The sequence below is a fragment of the Triticum urartu genome, chromosome 1 (assembly GCF_003073215.2).
Source record: "Triticum urartu cultivar G1812 chromosome 1, Tu2.1, whole genome shotgun sequence".
NCBI classification, from domain to species: Eukaryota; Viridiplantae; Streptophyta; class Magnoliopsida; order Poales; family Poaceae; genus Triticum; species Triticum urartu.
The window spans coordinates 247,841,573-247,862,709 of record NC_053022.1 but is presented as its reverse complement, the minus strand read 5'-3'; the positions used below and the strand labels follow the sequence as shown (position 1 = coordinate 247,862,709).

General features: G+C 43.8%; 1 protein-coding gene and 1 long non-coding RNA gene across 28 annotated transcripts; one reads left to right on the top strand and one right to left on the bottom strand.

Annotated features, from left to right (window-relative positions):
- Window positions 1-9,718: 9,718 nt before the first annotated feature.
- Window positions 9,719-18,480, top strand: LOC125555820. 27 transcript variants are annotated; one of them, XR_007304942.1, is made up of 13 exons: window positions 9,719-9,783; window positions 9,869-10,078; window positions 10,669-10,831; window positions 11,466-11,525; window positions 12,929-12,994; window positions 13,265-13,340; window positions 13,431-13,572; window positions 13,668-13,747; window positions 14,220-14,327; window positions 14,423-14,628; window positions 14,939-15,011; window positions 17,119-17,228; window positions 18,200-18,480. It is a non-coding gene; the product is annotated as an uncharacterized LOC125555820 (long non-coding RNA). The 27 variants fall into 27 exon arrangements; XR_007304934.1 differs by having other exon boundaries at window positions 14,913-15,011; XR_007304907.1 differs by having other exon boundaries at window positions 14,849-15,011.
- A 795-nt stretch (window positions 18,481-19,275) lies between these two features.
- Window positions 19,276-20,638, bottom strand: LOC125532821 (replication protein A 70 kDa DNA-binding subunit B-like). The gene is made up of 6 exons (XM_048696719.1): window positions 20,590-20,638; window positions 20,430-20,508; window positions 20,216-20,351; window positions 19,989-20,146; window positions 19,620-19,914; window positions 19,276-19,512 (listed from the first exon to the last, which is right to left on the bottom strand). Exons 1-5 carry the CDS (start codon window positions 20,636-20,638, stop codon window positions 19,830-19,832), a joined length of 507 nt encoding a protein of 168 aa, XP_048552676.1. The 3' UTR covers window positions 19,276-19,512; window positions 19,620-19,829.
- Between the last annotated feature and the right edge of the window lie 499 nt (window positions 20,639-21,137).

Here is a 21,137-nt window from a genome sequence, read left to right as displayed (position 1 = left end):
TCCTTTTGTTAGACTCCTGCGAATTTTTTGATCCTCTATTCGGCTTTTCTTCCCGAACGCCCAACAGAGCATCAGGGGCTACTGTCTATGTGGTAATATCATTTACACATTATTTACTTACCTCAAAGCCTATCAAAAGGCTAGTACAAGCTTTAGTCAGTTCGCTCTTGGCGGACTGAACCTTCTGGACCACCGCACTCATAATAGCGCGGTGCTCCTCGTCGATGGAGGCGCCTTGGAGCGCCTCCAACATATTGTCCGGCACCTCCGGGTGGAGGGGGGTCGCCGGCACGGTGGACTTGCTCCTCTTGGAAGGAGGTCCCCCGCCGGACTTCGGAACCCTTGAAGGTTCCGGAGCGGTGTCCGGCCTAGAGCCGGACTTGGAGCCCTGGGGGGGGTTCATCCCCTTTACTCCTGGAGTCCGGGAGGTCGCCTTGCGGCGCCTCCGGGACCACCTCCTCCCTGCTTGGAACCTGTTGGGACAACACCTCGGTGTCGTCCATAGGGCGGGGGGAGGAAGCCGTCGGAAGTGAGTTCACATCCGACGAGTCCAGTGAGCCGCTCGACGACGCGTCGAGCCGGTCTTTGGGTAGGCTGCATAAGCATATTCGACATAAGGGAAAGCTGTGCAATAAACGAATACTATGAATTACTCCGGTATCCGGATACTTACGATTTTGCCAGGGGCTTGGCCCTGGGCTGCCACTCCTCTTCGCCGTCGTCGGCGTCGTTGGAGTAGTCCGGAGGAAGGGTTTTCCCCTTCTTGGACCCTCCGGCCTCCTCAGAGAGGGCGGACTTCCTTTTCTTCTCTCCTCCCACTGGAGGGGGAGAGGTCTCTTCTTCTTCCTCCTCGTCTTCACGAGAGGAAGGAGCTTCGGGACCGTCGGATGACGAATCCGACACCTCCTGGCGTCGGGCACTCTTTCGAGTCCCTGTGGCCCTTTTCATGGCCTTCTTCTCCGGCACCACATAGGGCGCCGGAACCAGCCGCCTCGCCAAGCGAGCGTCCGCTGGGCCTTCGGGCAAAGGAGCCGGACAGTTGATCTGTCCGGACATCACCTCCCAATCCTATCACAGATAAGGGAACTTAGATCCCGCATAGAGTCAAACTATGAAAAACTGATAGCCTGTAAAAGGACAAAAACAGCTTACCGCATGAGCGTGATGCTGAGTACTGAATCCGCGATCCTCGGCAGCGGATGCGGGAGCCTCGGCGCCCTTGAAAAGCATCCTCCAGGCATCTTCGTACGTCATGTCGAAGAGCCTGTTTAGAGTTTGGTGCAGCGCCGGGTCGAACTCCCACAGGTTGAAGGCCCGTCGTTGACACGGGAGGATCAGGCGGATGAGCATGACCTGGACTACGTTGACAAGCTTGAGCCTCTTGTCCACCAGGGTTTGGATGCATGTTTGGAGTCCGGTCAGCTCTCCTTTTTTACCCCAAGACAGGCATGTCTCCTTCCAGGAGGTGAGCCGCGTAGGGGGGCCAGATCAAAACTCAGGGGGTGCGACCCATTCGGCGTCGCGCGGCTCGGTGACGTAAAACCACCATGATTGCCACCCCTTCAGGCTCTCCACAAAGGAGCCCTCTGTAACACCCCGGATGTAACTTTCCCAATTTGTATTCCAACTCTTGCCGTTTCCGGCGTTAAGTTATTTTATTTTCTCGGGTTCGGGTCTTTGTCTCCATGTGTTGTTATCGTTGTCATGCATCTCATATCATGTCATCATGTGTATTGCATTTGCATACGTGTTCATCTCATGCATTCGAGCATTTTCCCCGTTGTCCGTTTTGCATTCTGGCGCTTCGTTCTCCTCCGGTGGTCATTTCTAGCTTTCTTTCGTGTGTGGGGATTAAACATTTCCGGATTGGACCGAGACTTGCCAAGCGGCCTTGGTTTACTACCGGTAGACCGCCTGTCAAGTTTCGTACCATTTGGACTTCGTTTGATGCTCCAACGGTTAACCGAGGGACCGAAAAGGCCTCGTGTGTGTTGCAGCCCAACACCCCTCCAATTTGGCCCAAAACCCACCAAAACCTTCTCCATCATCTAGAGCGTTCGATCACGATCGCGTGGCCGAAAACCGCACCTCATTTGGAGCTCCCTAGCTCCTCCTACCTCTATAAATAGGCCCCTCACCGAAATTCTCAGATCATTTCCACCCTAAACCTAGCCCCCTTCCCCTCCGCGCGCCGGACACGTCCGGTCCGCGCCGGACAAACGCCGCCACCGCCCGCAGCCACTGAGGGGCTGCCACGTGTCCACGCCGCCGCCGCCTCCCACCGCGCGGCCCGGGAGCCCGTGGCCGGCCTGCCCGCGCCCGCGCACGGGCCAGAGGAGCCGCCCGCGCCGCCTTCGTCTCCTCCGCGACCGGCCGCCACCCCGCCGCCCAAGTCCGCCGCGAGCCGCCCCGTTCCTCGTCGCCGGCGAAGGCAAGCTCGACGCCGGCCGCCGCGAGCCGCCCCGCATCGCCCGCCGCTCCGGCCCTCCTCTCCGGCGCCGACCACCGCCACCTCGCCGGACCTCGTCGCCTCCTCCCTCTCCAGCCGGCGAGCCTGCGCGCCGCTCCGGCCATCCCCGCGGTTCCGGCCACCGCGTCTGCCTCTTCCCGGCGCGGATCCGGTGAGATCCACCGCCGCCTCGGATTCCGTGAAAACCCTAGATCTGAGAGAGGTTGTTTTTTTCACCAAGTCCCCGGATTTCCTAATCCATGTGCCCATGTTCATAGCATCGTATCTCTGCATCCGTAGCTCCGATTTGGGCATATAGCATATCAAATTGTTCATCTCAGAGAGTACATCATTTCATTCCATTGCATCATTTTCATTTGAGTTCATCTTAATGCCCGAAATGCTGTTAGAAGGAGGCTACTTGAGTTAATTGTCAGATCTGCTGCTCCATTTAGGTTTTTGTCATTTTTGCCATGATTAATGTGTGCATGATATGCCCTGATGCTCTACATATGTTTTGTTAAGGGATTTGCCATCTCTCCAGAGGTGCAACCCATGTATTTTTGTGATGTGTGTGGTGACTAGTGCAAGCTTGCAAAGTGAGGCACTTGGTAATTCTGTTTTCAGGGACTTAGCAATTCCACTAAGTCCTTGAGCTGTTTATCTCATGATGCCTTATGTCCATGTTGTTTCCTAGTGATCCGTGCCTCTTTTGAGGATGATCAGTAAGGATGTTTTGTTAATCTTTTAGTGATCTATCCATCCATTCCTTTGTTTGCAATTATGGAGCATCCTAGCTTGAGTCAATCGAGCTCTACTTTTTCTACTTTATGAATCTGGGCAGATTGTCAACTTGTTTGCAATTTTGCCGATGATGTTGTAGTTGATTCGTGCATGCTATGCTATTGTTCTTGCCATGTCTAGCTTGCATTTTGTGTGTTATTGATAGATGTATGCTTAGCTTTTCATGACTTGCTCCGTAGTGAGTGCATCGAGCTCATAAACATGCCTACTTGAGTTATGTTCCAGCATGTGCCAGTTTTCACCAAGTCTGAAAACTGATTATGCTTTTGCTATGTTCGCATGCTTGTTAGTATATTTTCTGATCCCTTTTGGCTCAAGGTCACTAAGGGACTTTTGTTAAGCTATTTGAGTAGCTCCATGCCATGTTTTACTTTGCCATGTTCAGGTCCTGTAGCATGTAGTTTTGTTGCTCCGAAGAGTGCTACCTGATCTGAAATTTCAGACAAGTGTTAATTTCACTAAGTCTGAGATCTGTTTACCATATGCATTTTTGCCATGCTTGTTTGAACCTGTTAATGGATGAATTGGCCGTAGCTCAGTGCTAGACTTTTGTTAAGCATCTTGAATGCATCCCTGCTATGTATTTTGTTGTCATGTTTGAGTGCTATAGCATGTTCATCTCATTGCATTTAGATGGCTACTTGCTGTAAATCGCAGACCGGTGTCATATTTGAATCGCTTGCCATTTCCAAACCGTAACTCCGATTCCGGCGTTCTTTATATAGTTTTCAAGCGATCACATCTCATCTTTCCAGTGGCACACTTGGATTTCCAGGTTGAGGCCAGTTCCATGCATTTCCTGTCACATCTTGCATATGCAGCCCGCATCGCATCCCGCATAGCATACCATCTTTGCATCATATTGTTTGAGCATTGCACGTGGTTGATTGTGTTCCGTTTGCTTGTTTTTCTTGTTTGGGTAGAGCCGGGAGACGAGTTCGCTAACGAGGACCCCATTGAGTTTGCTTTCGAGGATCCAGTCAACTCTGACAACTTTGCAGACAAGATGATCATACCCTCGAAATCACTACTATCTTTGCTATGCTAGTTTGCTCGCTTTTTTGCTATGCCAATGCTACGATGCCTTCCATTTGCTTTCAAGCCTCCCAAATTGCCATGTCAAACCTCTAACCCACCATGTCCTAGCAAACCGTTGATTGGCTATGTTACCGCTTTGCTCAGCCCCTCTTATAGCGTTGCTAGTTGCAGGTGAAGATTGGAGACCGTTCCTTGTTGGAACATTTATTTACTTGTTGGGATACCATTATATTGCCATGTTATCTTAATGCATCTATATACTTGGTAAAGGGTGGAAGGCTCGGCCTCTCTCCTAGTGTTTTGTTCCACTCTTGCCGCCCTAGTTTCCGTCATATCGGTGTTATATTCCCTGATTTTGCGTTCCTTACGCGGTTGGGTTATAATGGGAACCCCTTGATAGTTCGCCTTGATTAAAGCTTTTCCAGCAATGCCCAACCTTGGTTTTACCATTTTCCACCTAGCCTTTTCCCTTGGGTTTCGCGGACTCAAGGGTCGTCTTATTTTAAACCCCCCCGGGCCAGTGCTCCTCTGAGTGTTGGTCCGAACTGAGCTGCCTGCGGGGCCACCTCGGGGCAACTTGAGGGTTGGTTTTACTCGTAGCTAGTCTCATCTAAGTATGCCCTGAGAACGAGATATGTGCAACTCCTATCGGGATTTGTCGGCACATTCGGGCGGTGTTGCTGGTCTTGTTTTAACCTATCGAAGTGTCTTGAAGAACCGAGGTACCGAGTCTGATCGGAACGTCTTGGGAGGAGGTCTATTCCTTCGTTGACCATGAGAGCTTGTCATGGGCTAAGTTGGGACTCCCCTGCAGGGATTTGAACTTTCAAAAGCCGTGCCCGCGGTTATGGGCAGATGGGAATTTGTTAATGTCCGTTGTAGATAACTTGAACTTTAATTTAATTAAAATGAATCAATTGTGTGAGTTACCGTGATGGCCTCTTCTCGGCGGAGTCCGGGAAGTGGACACGGTGTTGGAGTTATGTCTGCGCAGGTTGTCTCTAGTTTCTCGCTCGCGCTTTGCCTCCTCTTCTCGCTCTCTTTTGCGAATAAGTTAGCCACCATATATGCTAGTCGCTTACTGCAGCTCCACTTATATTTACCTTACCTTACCTATTAAGCTTAAATAGTCTTGATCGCGAGGCTGCGAGATTGTTGAGTCCCTGTGGCTCACAGATTACTATTACACCAGATGCAGGGCCTGATGATTCCGCTCCAGGTGACGCGCTCGAGCTCAAGTGGGAGTTTGACGAGGACTCTCAACGTTACTATGTTTCCTTTCCTGATGATCAGTAGTGGTGCCCTGTTGGGGGTGATCGAGACCGTGTCGCATGTTGGGTTATCTTTTATTTTGGCGCCGTAGTCGGGCCATGAGTGTTTGGATGATGTAATGTTATTTATGTACTTGATTGACGTGGCGAGTGTAAGCCAACTATGTTATCCCTTTTATTATCTATATTACATGGGATGTTTGTGATGATTACCTGACTTGCGACATATGCCTTCAATGCGATTATGCCTCTAAGTCATGCCTCAACACGTGGGAGATATAGTCGCATCGAGGGTGTTACACCCTCGAGCCACAGGACGTTGGCCATCTTGCCAACCATGGCACCGCCGCACTCCGCCTGGCTTCCGCGCACCACCTTTGGCTTGACGTTGAAAGTCTTAAGCCATAGGCCGAAATGGGGGCGGATGCGGAGGAACGCCTCGCACACGATGATAAACGCCGAGATGTTGAGGACGAAGTTCGGGGCCAGATCGTGGAAATCCAGGCCGTAGTAGAACATGAGCCCCCGGACAAATGGATGCAGAGGGAAGCCCAGTCCGCGGAGGAAATGGGGGAGGAATACCACCCTCTCATGGGGCCTAGGAGTGGGGATGAGCTGCCCCTTTTCGGGAAGCCGGTGCGCGATGTCGCTAGCCAGATATCCGGCCTTCCTCAGCTTTTTGATGTGTCCCTCCGTGACGGAGGAGACCATCCACTTGCCTCCCGCTCCGGACATGACTGGAGAAGGTTGAGGTGGTAGTGCGGACTTGGGCGCTGGAGCTCGAGTGCGCAAGAATGGATAGGCAAAGGAGGAAGAAGGCGTGGGTGAAAAGGTGGATTCTTATCCCCTTATATGGGTGGACGCAACTACATGTCCCCACCAACCTGGTAAAACTCGCTTATCTCCAAGCGCCGTAATCAAAGGCGCGGTTGGGTTACCCACGCCCGTATTGATGAGAATCCCGGAATAAGGGGACACGATCTCTGCTTTGACAAGACGTGCCAAGGAAACCGCCTCGCATAACGCGCTGAGGTGGGATACTGAAACGACTCGGATAAAGGCTTGGCCATGGTGTGTCACGCTACGGAATACGTCAGCAGATTAGATTTGTGCAAATATTATTCTCTCTATGGCAATATGTGGAAACTTATTTTGCAGAGTCGGACACTATCTTTGTGTTCAAAATCTTCTATGAAGTACTTGGAGGAGGAACCCGCCTTGCAATGCCGAAGACAAACTGCGTGCCAGACTCGTCGTCATTGAAGCCTGGTTCAGGGGCTACTGAGGGAGTCCTGGATTAGGGGGTGTTCGGATAGCCGAACTATACCTTCAGCCGGACTCCTGGACTATGAAGATGCAAGATTGAAGACTCTGTCCCGTGTCCGGAAGGGACTTTCCTTGGCGTGGAAGGCAAGCTTGGCGATACGGATGTTCAGATTTCCTACCATTGTAACCGACTCTATGTAACCCTAACCCTCTCCGGTGTCTATATATACCGGGGGGTTTTAGTCCGTAGGACAACATACACATCAACAATCATACCATAGGCTATCTTCTAGGGTTTAGCCTCTCTGATCTCGCGGTAGATCTACTCTTGTACTACCCATATCATCAATATTAATCAAGCAGGACGTAGGGTTTTACCTCCATCGAGAGGGCTCGAACTTGCGTAAAACTTCGTGTCCCTTGCCTCCTGTTACCATCCGGTCTAGACGCACAGTTCGGGACCCCCTACCCGAGATCCGCCGGTTTTGACACCGACAGCTTTCTTCCTGGTTGTTTCTTATTTTCCTAATTTTTGTAATATTCCAAAACCGACAACAAATATTTTTGTGGATTTTTTGGAGTCTGTTTACTTAGTGTATCACGTACCTCCTCTTTTTCACGATTCTGGAGTGTTCCAGATGGTTTCTTTTATATGTTCCTCCAGTGTCATAGTTTGGATAATATTTCTTTCAACATTAATGGGCGTACCTGAGATATAGTGTTTTATTCTTTGCCCATTGACCACCTTCGAGTTAGTACCTTCGGCATTATTTATTTTGATAGCTCCAGAACAATAAACCTCTTTGATAATATATGGTCCTTCTCATTTGGTGAGAAGTTTTCCTGCAAAGAACCTAAAATAAGAGTTGTACAAAAGAACATATTCTCCAACTTTAAATTCCCGCTTTTGGATTATTTTCTCATGCCATCTTTTAACTTTTTCTTTAAATAACTTGGCATTTTCATAGGCTTGGGTTCTCCATTCATCTAGTGAGTTAATATCAAATAACCTCTTTTCACCCGCAAGTTTGAAATCATAGTTGAGTTCTTTAATTGCCGAGTATGCTTTATGTTCTAACTCAGGAGGCAAATGACAAGCTTTCCCATAAACCATTTTGTAAGGAGACATGCCCATAGGATTTTTATAAGCTGTTCAGTAGGCCCAAAGTGCATCATCCAATTTTTTAGACTTATTCTTTTGGGGCCTATTAAAAGTTTTCTGTAATATTAGTTTTATTTCTCTATTGCTAAGTTCAACTTGGCCACTAGATTGACGATGATAAGGTGATGCAATTCTATGGTTGAGATCATATTTAGCAAGCATTTTGCGGAAAGCACCAAGAATAAAGTGTGAACCGCCATCAGTCATTAAATATTTAGGAACTCCAAATTTCGGAAAAATAACTTCTTTAAGTATTTTAATGGAAGTGTTATGATCAGCACTACTAGTTGGAATAATTTCTACCCACTTAATAACACTAGTCGCCTACCCGTGCGTTTGCACGAGCTAGCATATTTATTGTGGGGTAAAACATAAATTTTCATGGAAGGCAATGCATGGTTATTTATGGTCTCAATGACGTACTCTTGGATATAAAGATTGCTAAACTTTTTCTTTTGAGAAGCTACAATTTATTTTATAAATTTGTTCCTTGAGATTGAATTTGAAATTAGGATATTTGTTAACCTTAGTACTTTGCTCGATAGCGATCAATTCTAGGTCTTCTTTAAAAACTTGTTTGGTGAATTGTATGCTACACAATTAGATTTTGCTATGATTTTTGTTTTTTTTGCTATGATTTTTTGTGGCCTTAATGGATGTACTGTTGGATATAAATATGGGTGCTAAGTATGTTATTTTGAGAAACCATAATTTTTTAAATTTTTTTCTTGAGATTAAAATTAAAAATATTATCATATACCCCTAAACCTTCTACTTTGCACGATCAATTCTATAACTCCTTCGAAAACTCCTTGGGTAAATCGTATACTCAACAATTAGATTTCGCTATCATCTGAGTTTCATTTTGTGTAATATGCTTCCTTTTTGGAATTACTTGACGCATAACTGAATGTATTTAGACCCTAGTTTATTTATAGGAAGTTGTGATGTCCATTTAGAATAAAATAGCCAGGAAGATAAAAGTAATTATCCCGATTTTCGTTACTCTTTTTTGTTAGTTACTATTAAAATTGGTCCCATATAGTCAACTGAAATAGAAATTGTATTTTCTGTAGTGAGTTACACTGTGGCTAATCTCTACTATTAAAGGAGGATCTGCAGTTGTCGTGATGGTTCCACCTCCTTCTCTCCCACCCTCTCGATAGCACGCGGTAAAAAAATCTCTCGGTCCCGCAGGCACGAGAAACCCGAAAAACCAGCCCACGCTCCCACCATCGTCGCTCAAGAAAAAAAAACTGCCGCCAGACAAACACGTCTCGTCCCCACCTCTGCCTGCCCCCTCGCTCCCGATCTCGTCTCTCTCCTGCCAAATATCGTCGTACGAGCGCAGCGGAGGCACCGAGAAGGAGGTGGTCGCCTCGCTCGCTTTTGCTGCTGACGATCATGCCCACCGCCGAGCCCCAAGTCGCGGGACACCGGGCGCGGCCACCCCCGCTGCCGCCGCCGCAGGGACGGGAAGAGCAGGGCCGCGGGAGTCGGCGAGGCCTCCAAGGAGGGCGCCGTCCCCGAACCCGACCCCCACCCCCAGGCGAGTTCCGGTTCCGCCGCCCTGTAATCCGCTCGAGACCGCCTCCCCGCGTGTGTCTTCGTTGCCATCCGGTGCACACGCCCACCACGCCGGCGAAGCTTCCGCACTACTTTTTGGTTTTTCTTTCTGATGCCTAATTTTTGGCTCTCAGTGTTTAATTCTTCTTGGTTTGTTTGGAATTACAGGCCTTATTCCCGGATTGGGTCTTGTGAGCACAAACCTGGAGACATACAAGATCAATGAGGTAGACGTTATTCAATTTCTTTAGTGATCTACTCTTTTCCTCAAGGTTGAAGGATCCTTTCTTCATGTGCGTCTTCCTCCTGCAGATGTGATCGTTGGTAGTAACTAAGGTGGTTTGGTGTTTCATGAAGTTTTACAGATTGGTGCTCATGCCGTGGTGGTATGCCAGCTGTTGCAGCATGCATTAGCAATCAACGCCAGGACTCCATAAAAACCCAAAGAGAAGCAGATGAACAATGAAGATATGCATATACCGAGCATGTAGTGGCAACCTGCAAGTTGCCGGCATTCTTCAGGTTGCTCTTGATGTCCACGTTGAGCATAGATATCCTAATTGTCTATGCATTTGAGTTCTAATTACAATATAATTGTGAATATTTTTCTTTGCAGAACTATCGAACAACTTAAATTAACAAGTTGGCAACCCTTGAATGTGTAGAACAGTAGCGAGGAGATTGTTGCCGAGCTTACAAATCACTATGCCCAGCACACACATATCTGATTTCCTCATGTTGGCCTTTTTACATCCAGAAAAAGACTGTCTAAATAACACCTATGGTCAATTTTAATTGTCAACGGTTGTTTGTTTTATACACATTATTTTCTAAATTTTTGTCAAACTTCAACACATATATACTTCTAACAGAGTCAAACATGCTACACGCATATCATTTTCTTAGATGGTATATAAGGCTTGAATAGTAATTGTGGGTTCTCACGTACTATGTATACGTAAGAGAGACTACATGGATGACATATCATTAGAAAAATTGAAAGAATTATGGTGGCTATTAATTTGCTCGAAATGATTACTCCACTACAATGCTTCTCATAGCTTTATAGTTCTGTGATGCAAGCATATGTGTTCTGAAGCCTTTTTTGCCAGGGAACTCTGAAGCATGTGGTTCAAGTAAATATTGTACGGTCAGGGAAAATCTTTGCATATTCAGGAGCAGACCGCAAGCTGCTGGTGCAAAAACACAATTGGTACCGTACAGCAGGCAAAGCTTCACTACAGAGTTCTGCATAGGGATATGCATTTTGCAAAGGTATTGACCTTCTTTTCAGTGAGGCAAATAGAAATTAACACATGTTCTCGTTGTGCCAACGATTTATGTGCTGCGCATTGGTTTGTAACTTTCTGTGCATTTGGTATGAAATTTATCACTCGCTTTTGATTGTTTTTTTTCCCAATGAGAGGCCTTGCTAATAGATTGTCATCTCTCATTGTACTACGATTGTGGAAGATGCAATATCTTTAGTCTTTTGAGCAACGACATCCTCCAACAAGGTGCATCGAATGCATTCTAGGACCTGGGAGACAAAGCTGAATCCATTATTGTGAAGATGAGCAAGTAGTTGAATGTTTTGTAAAGAACAAATTCCAGAACAGAAACATGATGAGATGGTTCAGCCAGGTCACAGCGCTAATAATCAGTAACTACAGTAATATCTAAATATTTCACTTGTCTAAAATGATTGTCTTATTTTACTTTTTATTACTCAAGCCCGAGCAACATTTCTGCTACATCGGAATTTACTACTTCCAGTCAGTGTGTTCTTGGTTATACATGGGAGTCCAAAAAAAATGCAGACTCCTTTCTTTGCTGCATGATTGTAGATGGCTACCAAATAGGAAAATTTTCAACCTTCAGTAAATATAGATGTATTTTGTACGTGCAGGTTTGATGCATGATTGCAGATGCGTGTAGATTTCAGCTTGTGCAAGATAAAAAAATGAAGGTAAGGAGGGAGGGGCAGAAGAAATGATGATTGTCGAGGGGGGAAGAAGTGGGATAAAATCAGTTTATTGATGGCAACCACATTCCATCTTGTTCAACTAATCATCATGTTCAACTAATTTTTGATCTGGGATTATTGATCACTATGTTTTTTTATCCCGTGGCAACGCACGGGCATTAAACTAGTGTCCATTTAGATATGCGCATTTTTATTAGTTACAGATTTTTGGTAGCATGAGCGGCGGGTTTCGGCGCCCGCGGTCGGCGCTGCCGTCGTCTCTAGTGCGCGCCCCTCTGACCGGCGCCATGAGAGCGGCCTCGCCGGTGGATCTCATGGATAGTGCGTGCATCATTAACCTTCTATAGTCCTCCGCGGCGAATCGCATCACGTCGCCGGCCGGAGCGCCGACCATCTAGCCGTTCCCCTTTGCGGTGTGGTACGCCATCTCGGCCGAAGCTGCAATCTCCTCCGGCGCCCGCGTTGCTGAGCGGAGTTTCCTCATGCAGCAGCAGCGCCGGCAACTCCTATCCATCTACCAAAGAAAGTGGCATTATCTTATCCATTCAGTATGCATCTTTTCCTCTTTACTGTGCGTTTGCACGAACAGGTGCATATCTCCCTTTGCCTTACCATCTCCTCCTTGTATTAAATAAATTTGAGCAGCGTATGTTTGCATCTTGCTGTAAAGTGTACTTGAGAGACGATGGTAGAGGAGCCATCAAGGAAAATGCTGGCAGATGCAGCTACGAAATTACTTGTTCCAGTATTTTCTATTATTTGTGAAATTGGATATGACTGGTAGGCTATGTAAGAAAGAAATTTTATAGTAATTGAGAAAATGATCTTGGTTCTTCAATGGCTCTGTAACTTTAGAGCCACGTCCCTAATGCATACATATATAACTGGTATTGATCTTGTCAAATCAGTTGTTAGCCCTTGCTCGCATATTTTTGTTTACCTGTAAATGCAGAGAGAAGTACCTTGCTGACAAATATAATATTTCAGAGATAACCATTTAAAACAATTTTAAAAACCAATTTAAAACAGATAAGGCTGCTATGTCTTTCCAGAAAAAAAGGCTGCTATGTCTGCAACACATTATATTTGGTCATTTAAGAATGTTTGTATTTGTTCTTAACTTATACTTCTAGTTATTAAAAAAAAATCTATAATATATCCTTGTAAACAATGTTTTTTGCAACCTTGTCGGATGGACGCTCTTCATCTGATATAAGTATCCGCAATCCATTTCTGCTGGTAACCCTTGACATTGCAACATAGAGTTGGCCATGTGTGGACACTTGCCTTTCTAAGTAGAGTCCAACCTTTTTGAGAGATTGCCCCTGACTTTTGTTTATTGTCATAGCAAAGCACACTGATATTGGGTATTGTCTCCTTTTCAGAATGAATGGCCATTTTGAATCACTTGGTGACATAATAATTCGTGGGATGTAAACTTTGTCACCAATGTTAGTACCTGTTATGACCTGGCCTTCGATGAAACGCTTTCCTAGCTGTGTTATTGTTAGTCTTGTCCCATTGCAAAGTCCTGCACTTTGATTGATGTTCCTCATAAGCATTACTGGTAATCCTATTTTCAGCCTCAGTTCATGATCTGGTATTCCAGAAAATGTTAGACTATTTAGAAATTCAGTTGGGTACAACATATGTTCGTCTTCCACCATAGACATTGCCTTGCATGTTGTATCTTAAACTGAGATAGGTTACCTCTTCTCCAGGAATTTGACTCATGATGTAGGTGTTAATCTAGTCAACAGTCTCGTTCCTTGGGCACAGGATCGCTCTTTCCTCTAGGTATGTTCTATCAGTGTACTTGTTGTGTAATTCAGGGTATGTGTTATTAACTATAGATGCTTTTGGATCATCTCCTTTATTTAAAATAAGGTCTTCTGGGATGCTAACGCAGTCTTCATCATCTATTGTTGCCGTTGTGCCATCGCCGATGTTTAGTATCCAGTTTGCAAATTCAGTTGTCTTTGCTTTCTCTTCTGGACTACCTTCGGATGAATTCAGACGCATATTTTCTGTGAGTCGGTACTCCTCAAAGTTCTTCCACAGGTAGGATCTCTTTATAGATGCCGAAATGATATGTTCCCTTTTCCCCTTTGGTATAACTGGTAGGATTTGTCTGAAGTCACCTCCCAAGACTACTGTCATTCCTCCAAACGGTCTATGCTCGGCATCCTCATTTGTGAATTGAAGTATGTCTCTCAAACTCTTGTCTAGTGCCTCAAAACAGTTCTTGTGTGTCATAGGTGCTTCATCCCATATTATCAGTGAAGTTTTCTTTATTAGTTCCGCGAGAAATGTTCCTTGCTTGATGTTGCATGTCGACTCGCTTGTGATTTTGAGCGGAATGTGAAATCTTGAATGAGCTGTTCTTCCGCCCTGTAAAAGAAGTGCTGCTATACCACTTGAAGCTACTGCTAGAACTATTTTTTCCTTCGGATCTTAATTTTGTCGTGACTGCTTTCCACAGAAATGTCTTTCCAGTTACACCATATCCGTCAACGAAAAACAGTTTTCCACGACTGCTGCTAACTGATTCTATTATAACATCAAAAGCCATCCTCTGATCTTGATTTAGCTTTTGTAGTAACTCTGTGTGCTCTATTCTTAAAGAATCTTGTAGTTTAGTTACTCATTTACTAATCTATTATTTATATCTTGAAGAATCGAACTATCTGGTAGTGGCATTCCTGGAAATTCTTTGAGGGACTTACCACCTTTAGCCAATAGGTGTTCGATCTCTGCCAAGAGGAGGCTCTTTATTTGCAATGAGTTGAGTTCTAGGGCCTGAAAATTGAGTATTCTTCTTTGCCGACGTTGGATGTCCTCAGATAGTAACTCCCAGTTTGTTTGCCACAACTTTGCAGGATCAGTCACCTCGCAAAATAAAAGTATTGTGCAGAAAAGTTGGCGCATTTGAGGAGCAGAGGCCCAATGGGATGCTTCCTTGATGCAGTCATCCCACTCCTTGTCGTCATTAAGTAGCCCAAGAGAATAACATGCAGATTTGTATGTTGGATGTACAACCCCATCAACTGTTCGGATTTCTTCATAGGATCTGCATCCTTTCACGGTATTTAGAAGCATTCTCAAGTAGTATTTTTCACCGCTTGTTGGTTGTGCATAGTAAATCCCGCCTATGGTTTTTTTACCACCACGTCTCTTCCTCCATTCTTTCTCTTTTGCATGCCAAGTCCATTTGGTTGGAAACTGTGCATACGTCAAACTGCGAGCTTCCTCATGCAATTGGTTGGCTGTCATCCATTCTGTGAACATTGTATTTTCTATGTTAGGCCGAGATATGATTTTATCTAAATCCATCGAGTCTGGGAATACCACAGCATGTTCATTTTCTAGGTGAAATTGTAACCTTTCAACCGCAGGCTCTCTATACTGAAGAGGAAACTGAAATATGCGCCATGCGGCTTCACATCCAGATATGTACCGAGCATCAAGGTATCTCTTGATTTCGTTATCCCTGTTTGTTAATTTGCCACCTCTTGTTTCTCTTTGTTGCTCTTCTGTTTCTATTAATACAGTTGTTCGATCTTCTCCTTTGTGGATGTATTGAATAAATACTTTATAGACCTTGATCTGTTGCACCATTCAACATTTATGTGGGCTTGATACTTGACCAGTATGTTTCTATTGTATGGCACAACAAATCTATTGTCTAGCTTCACTCCGTTTTTGTCCACAGTATTGCCATCATCTCATCTTCTATATACTGGATAGTTATCTTCATCTGTTGTAGTTTCAGTGCAAAAACTCTTGGGGAAATGTTTGGCACAACTTTTATCGACCATGCATGGTGATTTTGGGTGTGCTTGACCACAGGGACCATGTATCATGTAATTTTGCACTGCTTCATGCCCATCTGGATCACTATTCTTGTCAGGAATTTCGGCTGATATGATTTTGTCGGTCTAGGAAGGACTGGGATCTTTATCATCTGGATGTAGAAACACCAGTATATGTGCATGAGGGAGGCCTCTTTTTTGGAACTCTATCGTGTAGACAACTGCATGCAAGTAAAGAAATTTGAGAAGAAATGATTTAGGACAATCATCTAGGCATAGTAAATCTGTAGTTGGTTGGTAAACTTACTCGCAATTGTTTGTCTGAAACACTTCTCGTTCTTTATGTCATTCATAAGTTCCTTCATTTTTAACATGAATACTCTGGCAACAATGTCTGGACGATCTTCAGGTTTCTGGCCTGGAATCAGATCCAGCATATCCTGTATTTCCGGCCATTTCGGATTGCATGTAAAAGTGATGAAGAGATCAGGATAGCCAGCCGAACGACAAATCGCCATGGCATCTTGGTAGTTTTGCTGCTTATTTCTAGGGCTACCATTATATGTTGAGGGTAGTATGATTCTTTGGCCAACTTGTTCAGTTCGTGTATCTCCATTTTCTATTGCATCATGCAGTCCTCTGTATAGTTCTGTCCTCAGCTTTCCTTGGTTTGTTGTGTACCAATTTAGTCTCCATTGTTCAATGCACGTTGCTGCATCAACTAAGAACTGTAGGAACAAACGTCCACTCATTTGCAAGGTTGTTGCTTGGTTAAGACGTTGTTGGATGCGATATGAATAAAACTCCAGCATTGTTACATACTTTATCTTACCTTTGTCGCCTATCTTTTTTTGATACTCTATTTCTGGTCTGAACCCATCTTCTCCATATGGAAAAAGCAAGGGGTATTGCATTGACATATAGCTTGGGTGCAACTCTGAAATCCTCTGTAACATTCTGTCTTTGGTCTCAATTATTATATCAAATTCATTATTTTCTCCATCTTGTTCCCCAATAATTAGTGCTGCAACTTCTGAGGCAGATGGGAGGCTGTATTGCCGTCCATCTTTCGACCTTTTGTTGATCAATCTTAGTCTTACATCTTTAATATCTCGGTTTTCGAACCTATCCCTTGCCATACGAAACGATTTGACCAAAACATTGTGCTCATCTAGCATCTCTAGTAGACCTTTGACAATGTTTTCATCTGGCTTTGTCTTAATCTCCATTGAAGTTGATGCAGTAATCCTGTTATGCACTTCATTTTCTGTGTCATGTATGTACAATTGGGCAAATTTTGGTTTTGTCACGTCATCTTTAGGAAGTAAAGTGCCAATCTGATGGTAGTTTTGGCCATTCAAACGGAAAACATATGGTTCAGGTGTCTCCTTATTAATTTCATAGTCAACCTTTCCTCCCATTGAAGTGAACACGAACATGGAGTTGTACAACCTGATGTTCTGGCGAAAATTGGATGACTCTCCTCTTTCATTGTAACGTAGTAGCTGTCGGAGATACAACGGAGCTTGCTTCAGTGGTGGTAATTTAATTTTCCCTTCCTTGCAGCAGAGACCAAACTTTGGAACTGTGATGTTACGTGTGTTTGTGCTTCTCTCTCCATGCCACATAATGGCATTGCAAAATTCCCAAACGCAATTTGGTTTTCCCAAATTTGAAACTTGAGTGACATCCTTTGCTATATTTGATACTTCACAGCCATTATTGTCCTTTTCTGTCCTTATTCGTTTCCTTTCCCTTTTCAGCTGGAGTATCTCTTTCCTTTTTCGTCTAGCTTCCTTCCTTGCTGCTCTGATAATATCTGATTGACTATCATTAGATTCTACTGTCGCGAGCTGCGAGGTTCCTTGCTCAGGTATTTGTATTGTTTGGTCACCCAATATATTGCTGCATTATATTTTGGTATCATTTGAATAAACCAGGTAAATTAATGTCTATATAATTATTTTTTGGTATTGGGGTAATGAATACCTTCTGTTGTTTTGATTTGGTCCACCGTTACTTCGACGCAAGTTGAGTGCAGCTAGTGAATCCTGAAATGAGGGAAAAAAATTGTAACGCTTTGTTTGAGAGCAACAACATGCAGATAGAATTAAGTATATGGAACTTAGCAGTATTTCCTTTCTGGAGCCGAAGATCTGGCATGTACCCCATGTGATATTTCTCACTGAATATTTAACCTTGACTGTAGAAATTAAAATATATTCCTCATTGGGAACATCACAAAAAAAATTAAGTACATGCTAGTGAGGACATCTTATAAGCACCTGATTCCTTTTCTGCTGAAGTATTTCTTTCCTTTTCCGTGCAGCATCCTTCATTGCTGCTCTAATGATGTCTGGTTGATTATCATTAGATTGTAGAGTGGCAAGTTTGGAGGTTGCTTTGTCAGGTCTTTCATTGCTGCATTAGATTTTGGTGCCATTTTAATAATCTAGGTAAATTAATGGGTATAAAATTGTTTTTATATTGTGGTAACCAATACCTATTGTTGTTTTTGTCGAGTCCATTGCGAGTTTGACGCATGCTGACTGCAGGTAGTTAATCCTGAAAAATATGAGGGAAAAATGTAAGCATTTTGTCCAAGAACAACAACATGCAAAGAGTATCAAGTATTTTGATAGTTGACCCGTGCACTTGGATGTGCTAGTATCATATTGATAGTCGAAATCCATTCATATTTAACTTTCTTAGAATTTTATTCCTCATCGGGGTTATCACAAAGTATGTAAGCAGTACATGATAGTGAGGACATCTTGTAAGCACCTTATTTTACTTGTCCGGAAATTCTGAGTTGCTGACATAAGTTTAATGTACACATGTCAGGTACCACATTGTTTTGAAGGATGTTGTCTGGATCAATCAGTTTCCTGGAAATATTCCTGTTCTCCTACTAATAGTATGCCAACAAAGAATTGTAGATCATGTACATGTGTTATTACCTTTTAAGCAGAGGACATACTATATGGTTTGTAATTGGCAAACTAATTTTGATGATTGTTCATCAATTTCTCTGTAGTTGCAATTAACAAAGCATATGTGATGAGATTACGGAGTTGATGCATATAGTAGTGGAAGTTGGTAATGAATACCTGCAAGTACTGGCACACAACCTATCCGCTCCTTACTGCTTGCCGTGTAAGGATTAATTATCGCCTGTACGTGATGTGGGATGAGATCAGAGGTGATGTCTTGCCGGGATGAAGGATGTGATCGGCGGCGATGTGGCAGAAAAGAGAGATAAGAAGATTTTGTTGTGTAGAATTTTTCACGCGTACGTTTAGATCTGAGCAGTTAGTCTAAGCGCTGTATGTCTTATATGCACGTCTTCGTTCCGTACACGTATAGTCTATGTATTTCATTCAAATTTCTATCCGTGTGTTTAACCATCCAGAACCCATGCTTATCTACATGTCTTCATGGAAAAACCAATATTTAACTCCAAACTAAACTTGAGTCATGGTCGGCCACGCATGATAGGGCTAGATGGCAAGACGGAATGCAGTGCGGACAACTAAGTGATTTTTTATCGACACAACTAAGCCTTGTCCTAGGCCTTGAATCATTGTGCTCCTGATAAACACCGGCGCATTTGCGTACAACACGCTTCCTCTTGGGGCTTGATTCCATAGATTTGGATTTGTTTATTTCCTGATTACCTTCAGCTTTTGATTCATCGTCAAGATGTGCAGCACGACCTGTGCTCCGTCTCCTACCCCTTTTAGTCTGGTCAATAGTGAGCTCATCATCCTCCGATTCTTGCTTTATAGTTTTTGAAAGTGATAATTTGTTCACTTGCTCCTGCGAACATTTATACCAGTTAGAGAGGTGTACAACAACTATGAAAGAACATGAAAATGCACCAAGAAACTTACATGGTTATCATTCTGAATTCCTTTCTTCTTAGATCCCTTATCAACAACACCAGTAAGCCTTATGCTGGTCTTTGAATAATTCTCAGTTCCATCTTTTTCGGAATCTTTGTCTTTAGTAATGCTTATTGTACGCTTTCTTTTGGGGCTAGATTCCTTGAATTTGCATTCATCTTTCTCCTGGCTATCCTCTTCTGATTCTTCATCAGAATGTACAACGCGACATGTGTTCCTAGTCCTAGACTTTTTAGTGCCCTTCATAGTGTTCTACAAAAACATGACAAATTGAGTTAGTTTTCATAAACATTCATTGTAAAATATGGCATGCACATATACAAAATGTTATGGAGCATCGTAGTACAAATAGACGATACCTGTTCAACATTAACGTGTTGTACCGATGAATCTTCTTCAGGGTCCATAAAAATATTCTATGAACAGTGTAATCTTGGTAACCGTACTTGAAATTATAGTCATTCAGTCTGAACTGAAAAATCAATCTCTGCCCACATATTTTCTGAAATTTTTCTGCCTGCTCATGGATATCACAGTCATCCCTATCTATCAAGAATCTTGCAGATTGCTTAATCAGTTTTTTTTGCTTCTGTCTCAAACATGGTGCAAGTTGTTGTTGCAGTATGATCACATATCTCTAGCTTAAGTTTGTACCTAGTAACAAAATGACACATCTGGTAAGTGGAGGATAAATTACTACCTAAAACATGAGATATTATCAAATTTACCTTGGACATGTCTTCTCAGGTTCTTTCTCACATTTTAGACAGTAGAAGTGATTCCCTTCTTTTTGTATTTTTTTATTACATTTGCCGCATCCTATGTAGTACCACTCATCTGATGTATCAATTGACTTAATGGTTGCTTCTGTAGTATAGAACTTTTCCTGTCCATTGTAGGTTAAATTAGCACATAAAACATATGAAAAAATAATTTAAAAGTTAATCGTAAATACCTGTTTTTCAGATTCATATGCAATTTCAGTTATTTCTCTTAGTGTCTTTCTGTTATAGAGCATTTGTTCTTGAATTGTTCCTTGCAAGTGGGCTTCCGGCCCTGTTTCCTCTATGATATCATCTTCCAAGCGATACCTATTTTCGCATGAGGTAAGTATCCATGTACATGACTAAATAGGATTTCTTCATATTATTGCGGAAAAACGGTTGCACCTCGTATGGAGCTCAGCTGTTTCAGGGATATCCAAATCGATATATACTTTGGTTGCACCTGTAGATGACAGCGAGTACTCTGCAAGAACTTGATATTAAATTTCGAATACAAAAAATACAGGCATAACACTACTTACCCTTGATTGATATAAATACAAACCTTTCAGTTTTCTGACAATTTTTGATGTTATTATGACAACACGTCCCATAGAATTGTTGGGGAACGTTGCAGAAAACAAAAATTTTCCTACGGTTTCACCAAGATCTATCTATGAGTTCATCTAGCAACGAGTGATTAGATGCATCTACGTACCTTGTAGATCGCGAGCGGAAGCGTTCAAAGAACGGGGATGAGGTAGTCAAACACGGCGTGATCCAAATCACCGAAGATCTTAGCACCGAACGGACGATGCCTCCGCGTTCAACACACGTACGGAACAGCCACGTCTCCTCCTTCTTGATCCAGCAAGGGGAGAGGAGAGGTTGAGGGAGATGACACCAGCAGTAGCACGACGGCGTGGTGATGATGGAGCTGCAGTACTCCGTCAGGACTTCGCCAAGCGCTATGGAGGAGGAGGAGGTGTTGGAGAGGGAGAAGGAGGCAACCAAAGGCGTGGGATGAAAGCCCTCCTTCCCCCACTATATATAGGAGGGCCAAGGGGGGGGGGGGCGCCGGCCCTAGGAGATCCAATCTCCTAGGGTGGGGCG